Raw genomic sequence first — 20573 nt, 5'->3', positions numbered from 1 at the left:
GACTCCTCTCCCAGTGGAGGGCACACTCTAGGGCAGGAAAGCGCACACGGTTCTGAGAAAGGATCAGTGCAGAGAGTAGTGGGGGACACGAAAAGGGAAAACTGGATGTTGTGAGGGTCACTGGCGACTATGGCGGCAGCATTTCCGTCATGAACCAGGTGGCCATGGAGAGCCTCTCAGAGGAGGTGGCATTTGAGTTGAGACCTAACCGAAAAGGAGGAGCCTGCAGTGTGGAGGAAACAGCAAGGGCAGAGGTTCTGAGGTCACACGAGAAAGGTGTGGATGGATGGGGTGAGGGCGGGGAGCAGAGCTGGCTTAGCAACAGAGGGGGATGCTCAGGGGTGAGGCGGGAGAGCGGGGCCAGGCAGGGAGCTTGGGTCTCACTCTGAGAGCACATCCCAAGCAGTGAAATTGAGCTTCCCAGCCACCCAGTCCAGCGGCTGCTGCATCCCAGACAGCCTTCGTTTCTGCAGGAAAAACCCAAGCACATCCTAAAAGAATATGCATTCTCCTTCACACTTCTCCAAAGAGGTCGAGGTGTTACAGAGCTATTGAAGTTTTCCTCACTTTACCAGAGGGGCTTCTGAGGGGGACTTTGGGTGAGGAGTAAGCCCGCAGGTCGGCAGCCTCCTGTGGCAGGCATAGGACAGTTGCTGGAGATTCCTGAGTGATGGTCCTGTGTCCTCACCAGGCAGAGCCAGGGAAGGAAGGCAGCTATTTGATCTCTGAGCCAGCCAGCGTCAGTGAAGTGCCTGTCCCTTTAAGAGGCATTGACTGCTGTATTGCCGCTAGTGCTCCATTGCAGGGAATATAACAGTGGTTCAGAGTTGCAGGGTTTGTGCAGACCTGGTTCATCTCCAGCTTGGACCCTTTTGGCCTTGGGCATGTACCCTCTCTGACCTTCAGGTTCTTCGTCCTGAAAGGGGCCAGTTGCACTCTTCCTTGCAGGCTTGTCATCAGGGAGTGAGATCTTGTACCTAGAGCGCTTTTCAGTGGCTTCAGCACACAGTCAGAGCTAGCCATGGGAGGCGGGTGGGGGGCTGACTTTGCCATGCGGCTGCCGTGTGTGCTGGTGATGCCTAGGGCCTTCGAGCTCCGTCATGCTGCCTTGTGGGCTGTGTGGGGAGCGGAAGTGGTTCACCAAGAAGCCATCAGTGTGACAATGTTGTGCCTCCAGGGCCCGCCATCCTCAGGCCCAGTTTTTCCCCCGTCTGCAATAATACCTTCTCCTTCACGTCACGTGTCACGTGCTTGTCAGGAAGATCACTGAAAAACTAGGTGTAAAAGTGTTTTTGAAAACTAGGAACGAAATCATCTAGAGGAGGATTATCTCAGCGTTGGATTGGGACCTGCAGTCCCAGGCAAAGGGAAGTCCACGGGGCCGTCGCAGTCATGGCTGATGTGTTCCTGACTAACTCTCAGCCCAGGACCCACTGTCAATCAACCTTGGCGCTCTGCATCTCCCCTGCTCTTCAGCTGCTGCCACCTTCTTGCTATGAAGCAGAACATCAAGCATCAAGAGTGATGATTAAAAATAACAACTAATACCAATACCGCTTGATTTTATTCCAACGTATGTTCCGTTTTTTACCTTCACAAATATCCCAACAAGATGTGTGAGAGGGCCTGTAATGGTGTAACTGAGGGCCTGAACCTTTAATTTATGTATATGCGTATGTATATTTAATCGGGAAGACATTGGTTCATGGGGTCACACAGCTTTCAGGTATACATCTCTGTGATAGCAGATCTGTGTATTGCATTGTGTGCCCACCACCCAAAGTCAAATCATCTTCTGTCACCATATAATTGGCCCCCTTTACCTTCTGAGCCTTTAAACTTAAATGTCACACAGCGGCCGACGAAGAAGCTGTTTCTATTGGGTTGACCAAAAAATACATATTTTTTTTTTCCAGTAAAATAGAAAAGTCATTTTTCATTTTCACCAATAACTTTATTGATTTGGCTATTTTGAGTATGTCGGCTGTCTCCCACCTGGTATAACGTTGACTGTTCTCAATGTCTTGATTTGATTGCTCTCCACGTCAACTGATCTACCAAACCACGGAGCATCGTCCAGCAAGAAATCTGCAGCGCGAAACTTCACAAACCGCTACTGACACATTGGATCACTCGCAGCGCCTTCTCCGTACACTGCACAAATTTATCTTTGTGTTTCAGTTGCATTTTTACCTTTCTGACATAAGGAAGCATACTATGCCAAAAATGTTGCTTATTTTCTTCCATCTTCAATATTAAAATAGCTACACAAAAATTCACCAATTTTGATAAGTTTTTTTTTAATGCACACTAAAATGACAGCTGTCACAATGCAATCTAACAATTGTTTCGCATGAAGTTAAAGACAGCTAAGTGCTACTAGTGTCATCTAACGGAAAACAAACAAACTTTTTGGCCACCCTCTCATCAGAAGGCAGGGTTTCAGACCCCGAGCAGGGTCAAAGCCTTGTGGTCCACATCTGACAGCGACAGCGACTGTGTTCACAGGCTCAGCAGCAGCATCCCTCCCCTGGGCCTTTTATTCTCAGCATCTCATCTAATCCTTAGAGACTCTGGAGAGGTGATGATGACAACCGGAAGTACCTATTTTCAGTCTCCACCAGGTCCCTGTGGCCTCGATGGGGTAGCTGAGTCCTCTACTTGGGAGGGTCCTGACAGGAAAAGCATCTTAGAATCTTTCTGTGACACTCTTGGCATTGCTTCATTGGAGGAGTCCCCTGGAATTCAGGGACTTGTTCCCCTGAGCTTGGCTGAGCTCAGAATTTTACTGAAAGGCTTCCCAAAGCTTTCCTAACAGACACTTTCATTTTATCCCAGGCCTGCAGAATCAGGGCTAGGCATGGGGGCGGGGAGGCAGGAAGCAGCCATAAATATTATTATCCTTATTCTGTGAACGGAGAGCACTGAGGCCAGAGGCAGCCCAAGCAAAAATTCATAGACAATCCAGCTTCCTAGGGCTCTAGAGCACATTCTGCTGCCTGGTCTAGCCTGATTGAGCTAGACCTGATCTCCATGATCAAATGGCTTTAAACTTGACCTGCAGCCTCATTTGAATCTGATATCAAATGGGATCGCGAGTTCATTGGCTGCAGTCCCGCCATCTTGGTGTACAAGTCGTCGTCGTCGTCGGCAGCCGTCCGTCTCGAGAGACGATGGCGTAGCTTCCCGAGAGTCTATCTGCACCGCCGAGAATGGCTGTGCAGTCCGATTCGGGAGTGACAATCCCTGCCGCACTTGTTACAGGTGAAGGCAGATGGCTGTTGTTGCTGCTGCTGACGCTGCTTCCGCCTCGATCTTTTCTGGACCGCCTCCTCGTTGCGCGCAGCCTCCGCGCGTGACGTACCTTGCCTGACCGCGAGCCTCCAGGCTAGGCGTCGTCTGCTTGAACTTCCCATGTGTTGAGATTGATGGAGCATTGTGTCATGTCCTTTTTGCAGATGTCGGTGTACAAGTATTCCCTCACTTACCGTGGGTATTACATTCCAGACCGCCCCCCCCACGAAGTAGGAACCTTACATTTATTCTATGCTCTGAAACCTACGTCACTTTAACAACATACGTATACGGTACTGCAAAATCCCGCGACATAGCGAAAAATCCGTGATAAATAATTAAATATAATATTTTTAAAAAGCCCGCGATACAGTGAGGCTGCAATAAGAGAACTGCAATATAGAGAGGGATACTGTATCCCTTTGTTATGGGAGGAGGATTCCCCAACATTGCTAACAGCTGAGGCTTGGCTGTCTCTGAGTAGAACCTTGGCCTGATGAAATAACCTTTTCTGAAAGGGGACTTCTGTATGTGCCTGGGTTCCAGGTGTCCTAGCCCTGTTGTGTCCCCAGCTGGCCCAGCCAGGCCTTTGCTCATGTTGTTGTTTATGACAGGCAACGCGCCCCCACCCCTTTGCCCTTCCCAGTCACACCCACCTTCATTCACCGCCCCCTCCTCCAGGAAGCCAGCTTTCATCTGACCTAGCTGCTCATACTTCACATGGGACCCAGCCAGTATACCTGTGTCTGGGTCTCTGTCCCTGTCCTGTCCCAATGGCTAGTTTTATAGCCCCTAAAATGCACAGCAGAGTGTTTAGCACACAGGTGGGCATTTACTGTGTTCTTGGTAGTTCCAAGGAGTTTCTGTTCAATTTCCCATCTGCCTCCTTCAACCAGACCTTGAGCCTTCCAAAGTCCCTTGTGACGGTGGACCCGGCTCTGCTATGTGCATGTGGTGGTCAAGAGGCAAGGCATGGATGGTCCCTGGCTATATAGGCATGGTTAGCATGACCTGGCCCTTCTCCCAGTGGGCCTGGAGGTAGGCGTTTAACCAGCGTGCCCATGTGCCTTGCGTGCTGTGTGATTAGTGAGATGATCATGGACTCCGGCCTGTCGGGGAAGGTGAGCATTTCCCCCACTTCTTACAGTTTGGAACAGATAAGTGAGGATGTTCTTGCTTGGAAAATAAATCTCACCATAAGCAACATTCAGCCACATGCCATCCGAGCCCAACAGCTGTCTCTCATTTGCTGGCAAATGTTCCCGGTGATGAATGTCCCCTATCCACGCTCACAGCCGTCCGTAAATGGGGGCTTTGGACAAGTGTAGGGGGAACAATGACTCTTCTCAGAGAGATCTCAGCAGACGTGCCCAATGAAGTTGGTTCATCACTTGGAGCTGGGTCAAGACCACAGACAAGATGCCATTGATTCGGCAAGGAAGGCCCCAAACAGCCGTGGAGATAGGCTCACGGCAGCAAGACGCAGAGAAAAGGATGGCTTCTGAGAAATGCCCTGAACAGTCAGAGTGAATGATTCTACCTCTCACTACCGTCCTCAAGAAGTTGACTTACCGGACAGACGATGGCCCTTCCTCTTGATACATTGGCAAAACCCTTTGCAATCTTTATGGATTGCTGGGTTTTAGAGGGTCTCGTCCTCCTAGGCAGAGTGTGTTTCCACACCTACTGTTGTTGAATGGACCAGGAGGGCACTGGGGCTAAGAGAGATGAAGGGCTAGACGCAGGACCTGAACTTGGCCCTGGTCTCCTGGCCTGAATCTGTTTGCTTCAGTTTTCCTGTAGGAAAGGTAGGAGGGGCTGATTGATTAAAGGAGGAGCTGGGGAATTTGGCAGAGCCATTGAGGGGGAGTAGGTGGCTCAGTGACCTCAGCCTCAGGCTAGGCAGTCAAGCCCTGCTTCCAGCAAGTTCTGCAAGTTCTTCTTAAATCCCTCTTCCCTGGTTGTGTCTCTTCTGACTTTCCAGGACAAAGATCAAAGGTCAGAATTCCAAGCTGGTGGGGCCTAACCTAGCAAATTGAGTTTTCCTTTCTCCCTTTCATTTTGTACTTTTCCTCCCAGTGGAGTTATTTTAAATGATTTAAAATAGAATAAACAACAGCTATACATTTGAAATAGCTATTTTATGGTAAAAGTCATACATGCTTATTATAAAATATGCCTACGTAGCAAAAATTTATAACATGGAGGGTGAAAATCCTTAGAATTCCACCCTCAGTGATATCATCAGTCAAGGATATATTCATCCAAATATTTTCCCTCCTCCCTGCAATAATCCTAACTCCCTTTCCTCCCTCTCTTCCTTCCCTCTCTCCTCCCGCCCTAGCCTCTTCTCTCTCTCCCTCCATCCCTTCCTTTCTTTCTCTTTATCCTTTCTCTCCCCTACTCTCCCCTCCTGTCCCTTTCGCTCTTCTTTACAACTTCCATGGCGTAGTTTTAAAATCCAAAAGGGTACAGTAAAAAGTAGCCTCCCCTCAAACCCTTGTTCATGCTCTCTCACTCCAGTTTATTATGGAGACATCAAAAAGATAAAATAAAAATCCATGTACCAGCAGCCATATATGTGTAATTTCCCCCTTTTGATTCAAATGGAGCATACTCATGGCTGCTGTGTTGCTACTGATAAGTTAAGGCTGTTTCTTGGTGCTCCTTCCTGATAGAGCTGCTGCCTTCTTTGCAATGGTGCTCAGTATTTCCTTTGTGTGCAGATGGTGTGATTTATATAATTTAAACGGCATTTATGTTTTTTTCCAGTCCTTTGCAATGACAAAAAAAATGACCTCGCATGCATGAAGGAAACCTCAGGAGTGGAATTACTGGGGTAAAGGATATGTGCACTTAAACTTAATTAGATATTGCCAAATGCCCTTCTGGAAAGTTCTGTCCTTTTTAGTCTCATCAGCAAACTATCAAGAGTATCTATTTTCCTACAGTCTCATCAACACAATCTATTATTATAATTTTTCATCTTTGCCCACTAGAATGAGCAAAGATATCTCTTTATGGTATCTCTGTTTACTATAAGGAAAGTTGAACAATATTTCATATCTATAAAAGCCATGTGAGTGTGTGTGTATATATATATGTGTGTATGTGTGTGTATACATGCATACACACACACACATATATATATGTGTGTTCATATGCATTATCCATTCTTCTATTGGATTGTTGGTCTTTTAAAATTAATTTTGTAGGCACTTGTTATCTGTAAAGGAAATTAGCCCTCTGGATATGAACTGCAAATCCCCTCTGCCCTGCCCTGGTTTCTTTTGACTTGCTTTTATGTTCATTCTTCCAAAGTAGGATTGTGTGTGTGTGTGTGTGTGTGTGTATATGTATGTATATGTGACCAAATTTATCTCCTTTTAATTACTCTAAATTTTGCTGATACCTAGAAAGTCTGTCCCTAAAATGACACTTAAAATTTTTCTTTTTTTAAAAGAGCTTTATCAAGATATCAGTTAGATACCATACAGTTCACCATTCAAAGTGTACAATTCAGTGTTTAGTATAGTCACAGATATCTGCAACTATGACCACATTGGTTTTAGAGGGATTTCACTACCTCAGAAAGACACTCCATACCCTCTAGCACTCCTTGTCCTCCATCCTCACCTGTCTCCCAGCCCTGAGCAGCCACTACTCTGCTTTCTGTCCCCATGGATTACCATCTTCTGGACTTGTGGAGAAGGTGTCCAGGGCACTGTGGTGGGAAATTCCGCTTAGCGTCTTCCCTGGAACCAGTGTCTGCTCCCTAGTAGTAGAATGTCCAAGATAAGTGAGCCTTCTGAAGCAAGCCCCACCCCTTGGGATGGAAGCCTCTTGAACATAAATTCAGTCTAAATTGTCACTGAGATCCCAGACAGTGAAGTGAAGTCCTCTGGCTACATTCTCTTCCCAGATTGTGTAACTCGAATCCCTGCCAGGAATGGAGTTTTATTTTGTCCCCCACCCTGCCTTGCAAAAGGATAGCAAAAGTATTTGCCACATAAAACATACGAAGCCCCAAGCAGACTCACTCCCGTGACCTTGGCTGTTTTCTCTCTCCAGGGAGTTGTAAGGCAAGGGAACTGACTGACTCAAGGAAGAGACCTGCTTAACTTTTGCTTCCTCAGACTCCATCTGACACTTGGGGTTTGGGGGTTATGGCGTTAAGAGAGCAACATGTGACTGCCCTGGAAACGGAACAAGAAATCTCAAAATGCCTTTGTCGGGAAATAGCAGTAACAGCATCATCCAAGTTGCCTCAACATTTTAGAACTTTCACTAAAGGAGAAAATGTCTGTCTGTCTCTTCCTTCTTCTCTCATCCCCCAAAGACATTTGTTTTATGGGAGAATTTTCCCAGTGTTTTAACTTTTCCACTGGGTGATAGGTGACTATTCTTTATTTTTTATTTTTTTATTGTGGAGAAATAGGATATTTAGGCTGGGTCAGTGTGACCTGCCTTTGAAGATCCTGGTTTTGCTGACTTCATCATAGCACTGCTGCAGAGGAGCTGTTATGGGTGATATATGAGGTCCTTCCAGAACAAGTCCAGCCATTGTTAATATAACGAGAATGGTTTACGCGACATTGATGTAACCTGGCAGCCAAGGAGAATGGACCGGAATGCGCATGCGTGAACAATGACGACTTCACTGTACTAGTCAGTGGGAGTGGTAGGCGCCATCAGTTGAGCACATGTACTGTGTGGCTGTTACATTCAAATTGACTGAGTAGAGCAACAAATCTGCATCAGATTTTGCATTAAGCTTGAACATTTCTCTGCAGAAACTAGTATTCAGATGATTCAGAAGGCCGTGGCTATGGGCAACTGGTGACTGGCAGCTTCATCACGACAACATGCCTGCTCAACGCGCCCACTCATGCATCTTGTGCAGAGATTTTTGACAAAACATCAAATCACCCAGGTGACTCAGCTGCCCTACAGCCCATATTTGGTGTCCTGCGACTTCTGGCTTTTCCCAAAACTAAAATCACCTTTGAAAGGGAAGAGATTTCAGACCATCAGTGAGATTCAGGAAAATATGAAGGGGCAGTTGACGGTGATTGAGAGAACTGTGTGAGGTCCCAAGGTGCCTACTCTGCAGGGGACTGAGGTGTCATTATCCAATGTACAGTGTTTCTTGTACCTTGTAGCTTCTTCAATAAATGTCTCTGTTTTTTATATTATATTGCTGATTACCTTCTGGCCAGACTGTGTGTGTGTGTATATATATATATGATGAGGCAGAGCTGCCTCCAACACCCCGGCTTGGTTGGAAACTACTCTTTCCAGCAGAGGTGTCACGACCACAGCAGAACAAATTTATCCAGGACACTGTATTTCGTCTGGGGGTAAGGGAGGCAGCTGTTCCCTCTAGTGGAGAAAGTGCAAGACCTCTGTCTGTCATGCTTTTTATTAAAAAGGGTATGCATGGGAGATAACAAGGTCAAAATTCATATATATATATATATATATATATATATATATATATATATATATATCGTCGTCGTCGGCAGCCGTCCGTCTCGAGAGACGATGGTGTAGCTTCTTAAGAGTCTATCTGCACCGCCGAGAATGGCTGTGCAGTCCGACTCGGGAGTGACACAGTATCTGTCTCCTCCTGTGTTAAATCGACATCTTGCGATGACGCTGGAGTGTCCTCTCCAGTGAAGCTGAAGCTACAGAGCCTGGGCAGGGTGATATGGAGGGTCTGCTGTTGCCCATGCAGCAGACCCCCCCTCTCTTCGCAGCTGAAGGGTCCAAGGGAAAGACGGAGTCAATACAGCTTGGCTTCAGGTGCGCCGCAGGAGTTGCCGGTGTTGACTACAACGTCAAACCGCCTTAGGGACTCCGGCTCCGGATTTTCTGTCGGGGTTTACTCCCTTAGCCTTTCCCCTGAAGAGGTATGCCGCAAGGCAGTGGAGGTTTTTTGGAATCAGAGTTTTCCTTCTCTGATGTGCCCTGACTGGAAGATCGAACCAGCGACACTTAGCTCGCAGGCCGACGCTCAATCCACTGAGCCAAACCAGTCAGGGGCGATATATATATATACACACACCATATATATATATATATATATATATGGTATGCACTATATATATGGCACATAGATACACAGGTATATATGTGTATATAATCTGGTATAGTTGATAGAGTCTCTTCTCCATGCGGTGATGCACTAGGGCCAGATGCTTCCTTATGGACAGTGGAGGGTCTGGGGCTCTTTGGCCCAGATCCCCTTAATGATGGCCAATGATGTGTTCTTGGCCTTCTGCAGTGACCATGCAGATGTGGAGACTGAGCTTCTTCCTCCATGGGCCCCTTTTGAGACTTCTTAAACTATAAGGTCCTAGGAAACTGCAACATGGAGCCATTCTTTCCCTTCCTCCATCCCTTACCTTTTGTCTTCTGGGGCTAATTTAATTTCAGCAATCATCTTCGCAGCAGAGGTTTTTCACAATCTGAAAGGTGGCACATTTGCAGGGAAAGTAAACCATCATTGCTTTATGAAGAGAGACCATTTCTCATGTAGAAATCACGGTCCATCATATTAGAATAGTTATTTACATTCTAAATCTCCTGGCCCTTGGGATATAATGAAGACAAAGGCAGTACTTTTAATGTTAGTTCATGGAAAGCTTCTCAGTTTGTCCTAGAAAGGGTACTGATTTGAGTGTGTGTTCCAGCCTTGTCTGTATTCCATCCTGGTGTCTGCGAGGGTATCAAGGGGTGAGGATTAATCAAGTAATAGAGATAAGTTTCAGTAGTATGAGACAGCCTTACACCTGATTGACTGAAAATTCCTGTGTCAATACAAAGCTAATGCTTATTTTAGAAACATGTTTAGCATTAAAACAAGAAAGAATTAGATGCAGCTGTTTTGTGCCTTCCCCAAGTAATGTACAGAAGAATGCTTCTTCACGCTCTTTGCTGGCAGAGCAATGCACATTCAAGGGGTGGACTGCCAGGTGGTTCACACCCTCTTTCTGGGGGCCCTTACCCTTGACTTGGGCTGTGCTTTGGCTGGGGTAGCCTTCCTTGCCCGAGAGGCTCCTGGCTAAAAAGGACACAGCACATGGGAGGTGTGACACCAGCGAAAGTCCAGCTAAACCAGTTTCCTGTGAAGCAGCTGCTGAGAGATGTTGCAGGAAACTCATTTGAGTCCTCTACAGACTGCCTCAGATGTGGGGAAGGCTCTCGGTGTCCCTTTGAAATGCCACCCATGGAGCGCTCTCTCCCCACGCCTCTCAGGCCAGTAGGTACCCCTTTCTCTGTGCTCCCCCAGGCCTTGGCTCATCACTGCCTTGCTGAATTGAAATGAAAGCATTTGAGGGTAGAAGTGCATCTTACTCATTTTTGTATCTGGAAGAGTATGGGAACTCACACTGGGGAAAGCCAGAAACCATTCTCTCCATTCACTGCTATTTTGCCAAGACCTTCATTCTATAGATAACATTGACCACCGATGTCACAGTGAAACTCACGTGATTAAATACTTATGACATGCGGTACGGTGTCTATGATACAGCAAACGGTCAATAGACATTTGTGTCCTTCCTGTCTGCCACTCCACCATACCTTTGTGGGCACAGTGATGGCCTCTTTCCAAGAAGCGTGTCATTGGCCTTAGCTGGACATGGCCCAGAGTAATCTAGTTTACAGATTGTGCTTTGGGACGCATTTGATCCTTGCCTTGAGACTGGCCTCTTGGGGAGAGTCTTAGGAAAGGATGATCTCTGCTAGGTTTTTCAGATAATCTGTAAAGTGTTCCATCTGCTACATTTGTGTGATAACTCTTCCTGTGCTGGTGAAGGTGACATTTGCAGCATCTCACATTTGGTTGTTCTTAGACTGGGGAAGTCTGGCCGGGGGTTGGGGTGGCTGGGTAGGAAGAAGGGATATAAGTGTGAATTAGTAAACTATGGGCCAAAGGAGATGTTTTATATGTGTTTTATGACCTTGGCTTGGATAATGCCCCTAGTGATGTTTCAAAACCCCAAGTGAGTGCGCTTTGCCTTCCCCGCGTTGGGAAGGCAGGTGAAGGATGTGCCGAGCCCAGTCCACTGGGATCTCTCCACCATTTCGTTCCCATTCCTCCTGGCTCGTGGCTCTGTGGGTGGTGGCTTCTAGGGAGGCCTGGGAGCGCCAATGGTTTCCCAGTCTTGGGTTGGTTCTGAGTCTGCCTGGGTGGTCTTTTATTCTTTCCATGTTTCCCTAGCCTTGTCTTCAGTATTTCTATCTTTTGGATAGTGCTGAAGCCATTGTACGTTTTTAATTGAGTGTCGACAGTTCTGGATATCACAAGTTCAGCAACTGCATTATCAGCGTCTGAGTTTGCTGTGTCGTTTCAGCCCTTGTGATTGTTTCAAAATGGTCTTCCTTGGGGTTTTTGAGTCAGGTCATCCTTTTCAAAGAAGAGCCATGATTGTAGAGGTTCTTCAGTTCTGCGTCAGGGAAACTGAATTCTCTCTACCCTAGGACTAAAGAATCCCACATGTGTAAGATCTAATGGAGGCTGCTTACACGCAAGTCAGATGCTACCACCCTAGCAGCAGCATCAATATCAGAGTTTCGTTCTGTTATCTAACTGGCATTTATTCCTTCTCTTCTCCTCTAAGTTGAAAGTCCTTAAGTGCGGATAATATTTCTTCTTTTTTTCTATTGCACTCTCCACCCCTGCCACACCTCCACCTCCAGCAGATCCGTGCACAGGGCCTGGTACATGGTGGGTGTTCCATATATGTTGGTTTATTTTACAGTTCCAAGTCCTTATATACCAGTAAATACACATGATCCTTGCTCTGAGAGATCTCCCAATCTCTTAAACAACGTTTAGTGGGTGTGGTTCCTTTAAGAGGGTGATTTTTGGGTGGGGGGGCGCGGTGGCTGAGGAGGGTAGAGAGGAACAATACAACTGGCCATGGCGTCCTTTGTTCCTCAAATCTAATTAAAAATTTTTGTATTTGTTCCCAGTTAGACTCTTATGTGACTGTAATAAAAAATCTGAAAATTGAAGTCACCTTTTTTGTACTGGCCAGTGGCTTCCAAGCTAGGGATTTTTTGACAGATAAATATTTGCAATTGACTTGATGATAGTGAGTACTGAGTTTGCGCTCCAACTAAGCAAAACATTCTCCCCTTCAAAAACAGATTTCCATTGTCATTAGTACATCTGTATTGTTAAACATTGCACTCTATTATTATATTTTGAATTTTGTCAATAGGAAATTTGTGTGACATGAGTGTTTTGTCTTGTCATAGTGGTACCTACATAATATCCTCAATTCTGCTCTAGAATAGGTGCCAGCAAACTTCTGTAAAGGGCAGCTAGTAAATACTTTAGGATTTGTGGCCATGTGATTGATCTGTGTGGCCATGGCTCGACCATGGACGATGTGTAAACAAGTGGGAGTGGCCATGTGCCAAAAAATCTTCATTTGCGAACACTATGAAATTTGCATTTTATATCATTGTCATGTGTCGTAAAGTATTATTCTTTAGATTTTTTTTTTTTGGCCATTTAAAAATGTAGAAGCGCCCTGACTGGTGTGGCTCAGTGCATTGGGTGTCATCCCACAAAGCAAAAGGTCGCCGGTTTGATTTCTGGTCAGGGCACTTGCCTGGGCTGCAGGTTCGGTCCCCTGTTGGGGTGCATGTGAGAGGCAGCTGATCAATGTTTCTCTCCCTCTCTTTCTCCCTCCCCTTTCCCTCTCTAAAAATGAATAAATAAAGTCTTTTAAAAAATAAAATAAGAATGTAGAAGCCATTCTTAGCTTGGGGGACATGCAAAAACAGCTGGTGCGTTCAGTTTGGCCCGTGAGCCATAGTTTTCTGACCCCTGTTCTAGAGGATGAGGCCGTAGCCCCCCAGTGGTGCCTGACATGGCCAAGTTAGCTCAGACACCCGAGCAAGCCTAAAGGAACACTAGGCCAGGTGATGCCTGGTGTAGTGACAAACTCCCTTCTCGCCACAGCCTGAGGCATGTTCCTGTTCCCACATGCCGCTCCTTGGCTCTAAGGAATTCAAAATCCCTCGCCTCCATCCCGCCGCCCTCTATCCTACAGACCTAGTTCTCGAAGATCTGTCTAGGAAAGGGTTTCTTCAGAATGCAACGTCAGCCCTGGGCCCCTTCCAGCTCCTACTTGGAAGGTCTTTCCAAGGATGGAGAAGCCGAAACAGCTGCATGTTTTTTTCTTCTTTTTCTAGAATCATCTAGTGAGGGGTGAGTTCAGGACTCTGGCAGCTCCTGTATACATGCTGAGCATGAGACAAATCTGGGAACAGCCTCCCCACAACCAGGGCTCACAGCGTCTGCCTTTATCTTGAGGCCGGGGCTGAGGAAGGGGAGCCTCCGGAGGGTCTTTGGAGACCCACTGGGATTCTGTCTCACTTAGCTGGCTGGCTGTGAAGACGCTCCAGGGAAGAGCACACATGTGCAGCTCCTTAAATGAGACCACTGTCCTGATTGTCAGGCCTGTTGCCCCTGGCACTGGGGTTTCGTGCCAGAGGCTCAGCCAGCTGTTTGTCTCCCAGAGAGAGTTTCCAAACCCAGTTTTTCCCTTTCTGCTGAAATGAGCCAGTTTCAGAAAAATCCAGTGATAATGTGCAGGCGGTTCAAATCTGTAACTTTCACTGGGATGTTGAGGGTCCCGTTGCCTAGGAGATGCAAGGGATGGGTGCGCAAAGTCTATGAAATAACCTACAACATGTCCAAGCCCTGAATGCTGAAGCTGCAGCAAGAGGAGCCAGAGTGGACAGGGCTCAGGAGTCTGGGAGAAGGCTTGCGTCAGTGAGACTGTGTCCTGTTACTCTTTGTCACAGCAAGGAAGCTCCGTGAGGGCAGGGGCTCCTACCTTTTGTGTCTTCTGCAGGTCCAGTGGTCTTGGAGTCCCAGTTAGTGTCTCTGTCTAGATCTCACTGATGTTACTGGCAGGTAACCATGGTGACAAAGGAAAAGTCTAAGCAAGAGATGAAGTCAGGAAGCAGAACCCTGAGGGCCTGGCCTTTGTCTTCCCAGACCCTGTCCTCTCCACTGGCCACCAAGTAAATGTCCCATGTCATCATTTCAGAGTAGCCTGTAAGGCAGGGGGACTTGGAAGTGTTAGGATTGAAAAAAAAAAAAAATAGGGGGAGGAAGGGTTCATGAGATTTTTTTCTTGTTACTATGCTTGGTACTTTTTTGTATTGGAGGTTTTGCAAAATAACAACTATGTTGTATTTTATAAACAAAAGATATATTTTTATACATATATGGCATCCAGTCAGTGGAGTACTAGATAGCCATTAAAAAGAACGAAACACCGCATACATTGCTCAACGTGGATCTTCAAGGGTCATTGGCAAGTGAAATAGCAAGGGTCTTAATGCTGTATATAGTGTGAGCTTACTAGAATACAAGTGTTTTCTCTGTATTTTGCTATATCTGTTTTTTTTTTTTTTTTTTTTTTTTTGAACTAAAAAAGAAATTTGTTTATTGAGGACATGAGGATATAAGCAATATAAAAATCAAACGCTTCTCTGGCTTTAATTAGCTTTTCTTTCTCTTGTCAAATGGGGGTGGGATTTTATTTGTACATTTTCTAAGGGTCCCAATCTGCTCATGAAATCCTTATACAGGGGGAAGCTGTGGGGCAGATATTCCTTAAATGACCCATTGGGAGAACTCTATCAGGGAGGAAATACCTGCTCCTCTGCCTACTTCTTTCCCTTCTGCTTCATGTGTACTACAAAATAGTCATTGCATGCGATGGTGAGCCCAGCAATTAGCGAAAAGAAGCTCTGGAAGCCCACTCTGCCATCTCGGCACTGGTCCAGGTCCTTCATTATTTTGTCTACGGCCAGAGGGTCTTTTTGATTTTCCAAAAATCCAGGGAACTCCTTTTCCATGAGAACTCTCAGGTCTTCCTTTGTTAAGTAGCCTTTATCCCCAGCGAATTTGTGAAATGTGAACATCATGGTTTCCATGGCGTGTTCCATTTGAGACGGCATTTTGGTGAGGTCTTGGTCCGAGGAGCGGCAGGATCACTAGGCTGGCTAGGACGTCGCTATATCTGTTTTCATCTAGAATATTATGCACTAAGAATTCCTGGTTGGATACACAGTCCATTGAAGGTAGTTGCCATAGAGGGGGCTGGTGCCGGGGGTTCTGAGACAGGGGAGATGCTCTTCAATACCTGCATGTGTGAGATATACATGTATGTGTATGTATACACATTCTCTTTTCCAGTAAAAAGGTATACACAAAAGAAGTCATTGACAAGATATTTGGCATCCTGAAAGCTTCCAGAGCTGGTCACTGTTGGCCTGTCCTGAACCTTGTATTACGAAGAAAATAGTGAAAGAAAATACTGGGTTATTTCTCAGGTGCCCCCCCCCCCACTCCTGGCACCCCCCCCCCCCCAGCCTGATGCCCCTTCCCTTGTCTGAGCCACAAATCCTGGGACAAGCAGTGGCAGATCAGCCCAGGGCGAGGCTTGGTGTTCACAGACGGAAAGCCTGGGAACCCTCTGGAGTGAAGAAAGGCTCCCCCATGCTTCTGAGCTGGGAGGAAGGGACCCCATGGTGGCCCTGGGGCCTGCCCAGTTGGCTGTCCAGGGACCAAGGTACAAAACCAATGGTCATTCTGGAGGCTAAACTCTTCAGCCCTCCTGAGATCCTCCACAGGATCACTCCTAAAGCCCAAGGAGAAACTTCAGCTTGGAACAAATGAGTCAAGAATTTTGCTGTTTCATCCAAGGGAAAAACCTTTGTTATTGCTGTCTCTGCAAGACTTGGCTTGCCTGGGAGAAGTTCATGGAGCGAATCTCTTGGGAAGAAACATTCCATTCTGTCTTTTTTTCCCTGATAAAATACAGTAGAACTCACCCACATTATCCACACACTGGAATCGTATTTAATTCACTAGGTTTATGAGCTATATAATGGGTCCCCCGCCGCACCCTCATCTCCCCCTCCCCAAAATAGTCTTCCCTCTGCTCTTGTGCTGTTAACAAAGACAAAGAAAGAAAAGAAACACAGGGGACTTTCTGTGGCCCGAATTCTGACCTTGGTAAATTGTCCCCCGTTCCCCGCAAGCCCCGTTGATGAGGGCTCTTATCCAGCTGGTCTGCTTTCTTCAGAACCCACTTTTATAACACAATGACCCACACCACAAGCTTTTTATTTCGTGATCTGCCTGCTCCCAGCTGAGCTGAATTTCTTCCTTCCAACATGGGGGCCAAGTTCCTGCCCCTGCCCCTCCAGCTTTTCCTCTCTAGCACCAACGCAGCTGGGTTTCTCCCTTGAGCACTGAGTGGGTCCACAGGCAGACCGAGAAAAGGTTTCAGTATTACTTGAGCTGCGCTGCCCAGCAGCAGGTAGGGAGAGATGAGAGAGGAGGTCCCGCTCAGTGTGGCCCCTCCAGGCAGTGGCGAGGCACTTAGGGGGCGTCCTGTCCATGGGGCCCTGCTGGAGACCCTGCAAACTCCAGCCCATCACAGTGCAGTGAGTACCTGCCAGGATTCCCACAGTCCCAGGAAGTGTACATCAGTTCAGAATGGCCTTGCTGTGCCCAAGTCCTAATGGCTGGAGAAGGCACTTTGGAGGAAGCAAGACTTGAACTAGGCTTTCACAGAGAGAAAAGAGTCATAGAGGAGGGGAAAGAAGAGGGAATTCCAGGGAGAGGGAAATAATGCAAATCAAAGCTTAGAAGTGGGGAGATAGCCACACTGGAGGTGTTTTTGGCAAATACAGTGTCTTCCAACGGTCAGATACAGAAGTGGGCCATAGGTCCCCTCCCCCACAGTGAAAGCAAGTCTCAGACCAAATTCAGCTGCTTGCTAAACATCCGTGAGCAAACAGGTGCAAGAACAGTCCTAGTCTGTTCCACGGGCCTGATGATGCCCAGCTCTGCGGCGTTCAGGTGTTCTGCCTAACAGGCCTCTCACAGCAGGTGCAAGAAAATGCTAGTGGCAGGCCTTAGCCACCCTACTGGGCCAGGCAGCAGAACCTTCCGATAGCATGTGAGCCCTGGGCTGCGGGCCTAGGATGCGACTCTGAAGGGTCCTGGGCTTGCCTAGATTCTTACATCTGTTCCTTTGAGGCTGGAGGTGCTAGGATAGGATTTCCAACCACTCATTTGGGCAATAAAACAGCTTTAGCATCCATAAAATATCCGAAGCCTGGTGGTAGCTGTCTCTGGGGTGTGGACTTCTGATTGGAGTCTTTCCATTAGTTAGTAGTTACTGGCATGTGTAATCTGATGATGGTACTTTAGATAGTGGCTCCCACCCTGAGGATGGGCGCTTTACATTAACCTAGGTGCATCTATTGTAGATTGCGCTATTCAAAGAAGAGTATTAAAGTAAATTATAGGCAATATTACAGCTAACCTGCGGGGACCCTTAGAGGCCTGAGAATAGCAGTATTTGGAGTTGGGATAAACCTCGGAAGACTAACCCCTTCTGATTTTCTATTAGTGGTGAGGAAATGAAGCGGTCACCCTGCTTGATGGTGGCACATCAACCCCTCTCATGACTGCCCTCTGAGTCCTGCATCTGGGCAGGAGGTGCCAAGGTAACCAAAGAACATGGTTTGAGTGTGTTCATTGTATTGGGTGTGATCACTGGTTTTGAATGAATGGAAAAAGGTTGCATCTGACAGACAAACTGAGGTATATATGCTCACTGCAGTACTTACACATTTAAAATGGACTTGTTTTGAATAAGCAAAAATGGGGGGGGGATGCAATAAGTATGGCAAACTGTTCAGCACCCATGAGCCTAGTAATGGATTCGTGGGAATGGTTCATGTCCCTAGTCTCTGTTGTATGTTTGAAATTTTTCATTTTAAAGTTTTTCATTAAAAGTTTAAAAAAAAAAATCAGCCATGATTTTTTTCACACCCAGCCAAGGAAACCACCATCAGAAGGAACAGCTGTAGTTGCCTGCTGTAGTCAGTTTTTCCTGAAAACTAGGCTTTTGGCCCCTGTCCACCTGCGCTGGAGTTCTGACCTGTCACCGTCGGCCACTGAACCGTCGCCTCTTGGAGGGCTGGGTGGTGCGGTCTCTCCTCTAAACCTCCAGGGCAGTGTTGCAGTGACGCGTGCAGGGGCCATCTGCGGAGTCTTCTGCTGCTTATCTCTGCTCCCTGTCTGCTCTGGAGTCGTTAACGAGTTCATGCAGCTAATGATCCCACACGCCTCGCTTCGGCGCGGCCTGCAAGGGTGGAAAGAATCGGTCCACTTTCTGTTTGTGTTCTGTGTGTGTGCACTGGCGGAGCTGGCACGTGATCCCACAGTCAGACAAGGGTGGAGAGCAGTCTTCCACCCCCTCTGCCCGCCTCTGCCTCCCTGCCAGCCAACCAGGAAGGCTTTGGAATAACCTGAAATAAACGTGCAAGTTCAGGCAGAGCCTTCATTCCTTTCTCCCCAGCAATTAGCACTGGAGGCTGCATTCTAGTGCGGCCTCTGGCCTTCGGTATCAGCTGCCTGGGGACTGGATGCATTATTGGTCAGCCTTTGGCCGCTCTGCAAACAACCCTTTTCACATTTAGCCCTTGCCCACAGCCACATCCTGTCTGCTGTGGGGCTGTCTGTGCTGGAGTGGGGAGGGGTGTGCGACAGAGGGAACCGCTGAGTAATTTTCTGAACCCTGACACTGGAGAAAGAACGCACCCTGGAATCCACTTTCTGGACCATGTTCTCAGAGAACATGAGGTTGGCCTGATAGGAGTCTAGGTCCCCCGAGTGTCTGTCTGCGAACAGCTGATGAGGTTTTGCCCTTGGTGTGGACAGGCGGTTTCCAGGAGGCTATTTGTCTTCTCGCCTTTTGTCAAGAAGACTCCTTTTACACAGAAGAGATGGGAAGTCACCCAAAGCTCTTTTCCTTCTGGCTCAGCCAGAAAGTGACGTGTGGGCCATTACCTCCCACGCATTTTAGGCCTGGTTCATGGGTGTGGTATGGCCCAGCCATCTTAGTGACCAGCTTGGCCCAGCCACTAAGCTCTTATATGAAATAACCTGGGAGAAGTCTTGTTCTGTTAAATGGGAGGCATTACCGTCACAGCTTAGTATGAGGGAAAGGCTTGTCCCTCCTGCAGAACTGGTGTGTTTCCTTTGATCAGATAAGAATTATTGCCTCCCCCGCTTTCCTTGCCTTTTTTGGACTGCCTTCAAAGGCAGAGCTCATATTTCATAGTCTTTACAACTTTAGGGTTGGGGTATATTTTCTTCCTTCTTCTTTCTGCCTGGATGTTGATTTTCTGTTCCCATGTTCAGAAATCCTTTAGGAAATGTACAGAGTACAAATAAGCGACCTGTTCAAAGGCAGTGGTTCTGGGCTCTCAGGATCATCGCTTAGTTTTGGGGACCCGACACAGCCCTCGGTGCCAGAGGGCCGTATGCTTCCTCTTGATAGAATCTGTCCCAGGCCTGCCTTGGTGAGTGTCATGAGGACTGGCACAGCTGGCTTTATTGCACTTCACAGGTGTTGTGTTTCTTACAAATAGAAGGCAAGACCCTCCACCAGCCAAAAGGTTATGACTCACTTGATCACAATATTGCCTTCATTACGGTGGCCTGGGGCCAAACCTGCAGGACCTCTGAGGAGTACACATGCCGTCATTGCTGCTTTTCAACGGGGATCATTGTGAGGAAGGCACCATTAGGCGATTTTGTCGTGTGCATGTCATAGAGAGCCCTTTACACACAGCAGTGGTCTGGCCTGTTGCTCCTAGGCTGCAAGCCCGTAGAGCGTGTTACTGTTCAAAACAACAGGAGATTAAATCAAACAGGAGAGAAGATGATGCAAGTGAGAGAGACAGTAAACACGGCGTATGAGCTGCTGCCATCATACATCTTACAGCGGACTTTATGAGTAGAAGTAGCACACTGTAAAGTAACACTAAAAGGCACAGTAAATACATAAGCCAGTAACATTGTCATTTATTATCATGGTCAAGTATGACGTGTTGTACATAATTGCATGTGCTCTACTTTTATACGACCGGTAGCTGCGTAGTTTTGTTTATACCAGCATCACCACAAACGTGTGAGTAATGAGTTGTGCTTTGATGTGACTACAGCTATGATGTCACTAGGCAATAGGAATTTTTCAGCCCCATTATGGTCTTATGGGACCATCATCGTATATGCGGTCAAATGTCGTTACGCAGCTTGTGACTGAACCCACTGTATTGCGGTGGTCTGGAACCGAGCCTGTCATAGCTCCAAGGTAGGCCTGCAGCTGAGAATTTCCCCTTTTTGCAGAGAGTTAGCATCTTGATACTGGGGA

General features: G+C 47.1%; 2 protein-coding genes across 5 annotated transcripts in view; one reads left to right on the top strand and one right to left on the bottom strand.

Annotated features, from left to right (window-relative positions):
• The window catches only part of AFAP1L2 (actin filament associated protein 1 like 2), a 92137-nt gene that overhangs the window by 14791 nt on the left and 56773 nt on the right, over nucleotides 1–20573 (top strand). The window lies entirely within an intron of this gene.
• On the bottom strand, nucleotides 14758–15335 carry LOC150010667 (protein S100-A10). The gene has a single exon (XM_090279559.1). It carries the CDS (start codon nucleotides 15289–15291, stop codon nucleotides 14998–15000), a length of 294 nt encoding a protein of 97 aa, XP_090135685.1. The 5' UTR covers nucleotides 15292–15335; the 3' UTR covers nucleotides 14758–14997.

Source organism: Furipterus horrens, unplaced genomic scaffold (assembly GCF_987537825.1).
Source record: "Furipterus horrens unplaced genomic scaffold, mFurHor1.1.pri manual_scaffold_5, whole genome shotgun sequence".
Lineage (NCBI taxonomy): Eukaryota > Metazoa > Chordata > Mammalia > Chiroptera > Furipteridae > Furipterus > Furipterus horrens.
Note: the sequence above shows the minus strand (reverse complement) of the source record. Positions and strands in the feature narration are given on the sequence as shown.

Excerpts from the sequence above, each read along its gene's own strand:
- LOC150010667 (XM_090279559.1), bottom strand. The coding sequence starts at position 15,291 with ATGCCGTCTCAAATGGAACACGCCATGGAAACCATGATGTTCACATTT.